The 5,038-nt window shown below is 51.9% G+C and overlaps 1 protein-coding gene across 1 annotated transcript; it reads left to right on the top strand.

Annotated features, from left to right (window-relative positions):
• The first annotated feature begins 772 nt into the window (after positions 1-772).
• Positions 773-4,801, top strand: PHF13 (PHD finger protein 13). The gene is made up of 3 exons (XM_008055686.2): positions 773-1,115; positions 3,485-4,019; positions 4,451-4,801. The coding sequence occupies exons 1-3, from the start codon at positions 987-989 to the stop codon at positions 4,675-4,677; spliced, it is 891 nt and encodes a 296-aa protein (XP_008053877.1). The 5' UTR covers positions 773-986; the 3' UTR covers positions 4,678-4,801.
• Positions 4,802-5,038: the final 237 nt, after the last annotated feature.

Below are 5,038 nucleotides of genomic sequence, written 5' to 3'. Positions count from 1 at the left end.
GTTGGGGAGTGGGTGGTTTGCCAGCCCAGTTGGGAAGAGTCTTTAAAAAGTGGACGCCGGGAGAAAACTTGCGGGCCTCGCGGCGCTTCCCGCCCCGCGGGGGGTGGGCGGGCCCGGGACTCGTGTCCCCCCCAGCCCTGCTGCTTTCCACCGAGCCGGCGGTGGGCCCCAAGCTGTGGAAAGGTTCACCGAGCCCCTGAGCGGGGGGTGGGGTTGGGGGTGATAAAGCGCTCAAAGAAATCCTCAGCAAACGTGCCAGTCGAATACAGGCAGTAAAGCGCAGTTGTTTTCTCGGGAGCAAGAGGGCTGGCTCTCCCCGTGTGGCTCTCCGCAGATCCCGTCTGAGTAAGGGTGTTTCTAGATCGAACGGGATAGGACCCACAGACTGAAACCTCTAGCATTCCGCGTTAAACGTGCGGTTGAGCCTAGCCGGAAGGCTTCTAGTTTATTTTGTAAGTTAGGAAATGTTTGGGTGTTTGGCTCCCGATAGGCGACCCTCTGAGCAGGAGTGTCCGGCAGCCCTGGCTGCGCAGGGTCAGGTGGGGTTCAGCTCCAGGTGCCAGGCTTGATAGTTCTGGGAGGTAAGAAGTCATCGATTTTTGAAATCACTTTACATACTTCAGTGACAGCTATAGCAGGAGTTTGTATTCGAAATGGAAAATCTGTAACTAAAAAGTAGTTATCAGAGGTCCTGGTAGACCTGCAGGGACTCATAGATAAGGTCAGAAAATGCCACAAGAGCTAAAAAAAAAAGTTTTTGTCCACGCTGTTATCTCCCAGCCAGGTTCCCAGTGTTCTTGGCATAAAGTCTTAACACGTTTCTTTCAAACTTTCTGAAAACAGTGATATTTCTTGACCTGAACTTAACTTACCTTGTTTCTAAATTGTGTAAATCGAACAGTGTATTTTTTGAGTGGTTGACAGTGAGAGCCCCAGCTTGCTGCTCTTTGTTTCTGTGAGCCCGTCCAGAAGCGTCTCCTTCCAACATGATCCCTTTTCTCTCCTGTCCCCAGGAATATTCCCCCAGTTACAAGAGGCGCAGGACCGTGGAAGACTTCAATAAATTCTGTACCTTCGTCTTGGCCTATGCTGGCTACATCCCTTATCCGAAGGAGGTAATCTTCTGACCTTTTAGACCCTTCTAGGCAGCCACATGTGCGCCTTCCCTGCAGGCTGGTGGGCCCTGAGGGGGGGGATCTGGAAGGGTTCCCTGGTGATGACCTCAGGCCATAGTCTGGCAGCAGTCTCTTTCTTGGGAACTTAAATTAGCTAGAGAAGTGGTTTCTTTCTTTTTTTCTTTTTCTTTTTGAGTTGGAGTCTCACTCCATCGACAGGCTGGAGTTCAGTGGCACTCTCACAGCCGACCCAGCATTGGCCTACTGGGCTCAGGCAGTCCTTCTGCCTCAGCTTTTCAAGTAGCCGGAACTATAAGCATTGACCTACTGCTAATTTTTTTTTGATTTATTGACACCCAGCTAATTTTTTTTTGATTTATTGTAGAGATGAGGTCTTGCCAATTTGCCTAGACTGGTCTCGAACCTGTGGGCTCAGGCAATCCACTTGCCTCGGCCTCCCAAAGTGCTAGGATTACAGGCTGAGCCACTGAGCCCAGCCTGGGAAGCGATTTCCAAAACTCCAGTGGAAAATGTAAGCTTGTCTAGCAATGGATTAATGAACTTTCAGAGCTTAGTCACAAATATCGTGTTTGCTATCTGCTTGCTCTTAATAACGGCTAGTCATTATTGAATTTACTATGGCCACACACTGTGCTTGGCCCTTATAATGCTGTGAGGCAGGTACTATTTTTTTTATCCCTAATTTATTTTTTTCAAAATTTATTTATTTATTTTGAGTTAGAGTCTCACTCTGTCGCCCAGGCAAGAGTGCAATGGCACGCTCACAGCTACCGCAGCTTCGACCTGCTGGGCTCAGGCGATCCTTGTACCTCAGCCTTCCAAGTAGCTGGAACTATAGTGCACACCACCATGCCCTGCTAATTTTTGATTTATTGTAGAGATGAGGTATTGCCAAGTTGCTCAGGCTGGTCTCGAACCCCTGGGCTCAGGCACTTTTCTCTTCTCTGCTTCCCAAAGTGCTGGGATTGCAGGCTTGAGCCACCAAGCCTGGCTCTCAAAATTTATTTAATTTATTTTTGCGACAAAGTTTCACTCTGTTACCCACCCAGGCTGGAGTACAGTGGCCTGATGGGGGTTCACCACAGCCCCTGGACTCAAGTGCTCCTCCTGCCTCGTTGTGCAATTTAAAGACAAGGACACCGAGGCACACAAAGGGAACCACCGACTAATTTATGGTGGAGTTTGGGGTTCAACCAGATGGTGGACTCCAGGCATACACCCTGCCTGTCCCGCCGCCTTCCGGTCACTTGTACAACATGTTATCAGTCTTCAGGGACTCATGGCTAAAATCCTGTGTAGATGAAGAGATTTTTTTTACCTTGCTGAAAAGGGGTAGGATTGTGAAACAGCTATTGTGGTACTCAAACTTCAGGGGCCTTGGTCCCGTTGTATTAGGGTCAAAATCCCAAAATCCTGTCTTTCTAGGAGGCAGAAAGCTGACGGGGGCTTATGTGTCCACGTGCTGCATAGGTGGCTTGTGCCTGCTTCATACCAAGCAGAGTGTTGCTGCTGTTTGCAGATAAGACGCCTGAGTGATCTGAAGCAACCCTAGCATTTAGCATACTGCTTTGGGGCAATAATTACTTACTTTGATTTTGCAATATTTTGAGAAGTCTCCGGTTTTTTATTATGGTTATTTTTTTGAGTTGGAGTCTTACTTCGTTGCCCAGGCTGGAGTGCAAGCACACTCAATGGCCACGGCTCCAGCAATCCTTTCATCTCAGCCTTCCAAGTAGCCAGAACTACAGGCGCATGCTACCACACCCAGCTAATTTTTGATTTATTGTAGAGACAAGGTGCCACCAAGTTTCCGGGGCTGGTCTTGAACCTGCGGGCTCAGGCAATCCCCTTGCCTCAGCCTCTCAAAGTGCTGGGATTACAGGCCGAGCCACCAAACCTGGCCAGATGTCTCCAGTTTTTAGAGAAGCACATCAGGAAATCCTCAAAACTCATTTAAATTCACTTAATTAAAAAAGGTCTCTCTTGGGAGGGCAAGTGGAAGGAGTGATTTTGAGGCAGGGAAAGAGAAGAGCATCCGGGAGGGCCTTGGCAGCATTTCCCTCCACGGGTGCCGACTGGACATCGACTCGTTTCCCAGCCCTGGGATGGGGCTGAGGCTTCAGCGGGGGAGGTGGGTTCTCCCCTTCTGGGGTCACATCAAACCTCCTGTGATGCTGGTCCTCACGTGTGAGGCCCATGAGAGACAAGAGGCTCAAGGTTGGGCAGATACATCTCCAGACGGCTATCTGGCCGCTGTGGGCTGGGGTCACTCTGCTAGGGGCTGGCTGTCATCACCAGGGCCTGACCCCAGTAACCAGAACCCGCCCTCTCTGCCTCTGTCCTTTCAGGAACTCCCTCTGCGGAGCAGCCCCAGCCCTGCCAACAGCACCGCCGGTACCATCGACAGTGATGGCTGGGACGCGGGCTTCACCGACATGGCGTCCTCCGTGCCTTTGCCGGTCTCCGACCGTTGCTTTAGCCACCTGCAGCCCACCCTCTTGCAGCGAGCCAAGCCCAGCAACTTCCTGCTGGACCGAAAGAAGACAGACAAGCTGAAGAAGAAGAAGAAGAGGAAGCGCCGGGACAGCGACGCGCCAGCGAAGGAGGGCTACAGGGGCGGCTTGCTGAAGCTGGAGGCCGCCGACCCGTACGCAGAGACCCCCGCCAGTCCCACCCTGCAGGACATCCCCCAGGCCCGCGGCGACCCCTGCTCGGGCTGGGACTCCGACACTCCCTCTAGTGGGTCTTGTGCCACTGTGTCACCTGATCAGGTCAAAGAAATAAAAACTGAAGGCAAACGGACTATCGTCCGGCAGGGCAAGCAGGTGGTGTTCCGGGATGAGGACAGCACTGGCAACGACGAGGACATCATGGTGGACTCTGGTGAGTGTCCCCTGGGGATGGAGAAGCTGGGGGTAGGCATGAGAAGAGAGGGTCCTTTCCTGTTCCTTCTGTGGAGTGGGCCAGCAGTGTGCAGCACACACCCCCCCCCAGGAAGAAAGTGCAGGAAGCTGGGTACAAGATGTTTAGGAAAGGGCTGGGCTGATCACCGCTGGTGTTCCTAGACAAACCTCAGCTGACAGAAACCGGATAGCTCATACATTAACACTACCTGGGTAGTACCTGGTTAGCACGCATTTTGGTGTCCTTTTTTGTGCATTTACTGCATTTTTGGAGCGAGAAGGATCAGCATGAAGTGCAAGTTGAAAGCAATTTTGTCTGTTGAGTGCCAGGTTTCCTCAAAATGCGCTCCTTGGAGGAGCTGCTTCCTGGAAAGTTTTCTTCCCTCCTGTCATACTTGTCCTTCCTTCCAGATGATGATTCCTGGGACCTCGTCACCTGCTTCTGCATGAAGCCATTTGCAGGCCGCCCCATGATAGAGTGTAATGAGTGCCACACCTGGATCCATCTGTCCTGTGCAAAAATCCGGAAATCCAATGTTCCGGAAGTGTTTGTCTGCCAAAAGTGCCGGGACTCCAAGTTTGACATCCGTCGTTCCAACCGCTCCCGCATGGGCTCCCGGAAGCTGTTTCTGGACTGACTGCTGGCTGGCGAGGAGGAGTCAGAAGGGACGGTGGGCTTCTTGGCCCCTCTCTTAGTTGAGCACAGAACTCTCAGCTCTGGTGCAGGCAGATCCCTGCCATTCAGGTGCCTAAGCAAAGGACGGCTGTCCTGGGTAGAGCTGTATATAGCCGGTGACCGAATAAAACCTTCATTGGCCAAACCTGCTGCCAGAGCCGTGTTCTCTGCAGTGGAGGTAGACTGGATGCCCATGGGCAGTGGGTATGGCTCAGCTGCAAATGAGGGTACGTGGTAGTTGTGAGTTTTTGCTGTCTTTGTTAAACAATTCCTGCCGGTCGGAACCAGTGCTAGCTGTTGCTCCTGCTTCCACTGTGTCGACA

The sequence above is a fragment of the Carlito syrichta genome, unplaced genomic scaffold, assembly GCF_000164805.1.
Source record: "Carlito syrichta isolate Samal-C Ts95f unplaced genomic scaffold, Tarsius_syrichta-2.0.1 Scaffold301924, whole genome shotgun sequence".
In the NCBI taxonomy this organism is placed as follows: domain Eukaryota; kingdom Metazoa; phylum Chordata; class Mammalia; order Primates; family Tarsiidae; genus Carlito; species Carlito syrichta.
This window is presented reverse-complemented; position numbering and strand designations above follow the sequence as displayed.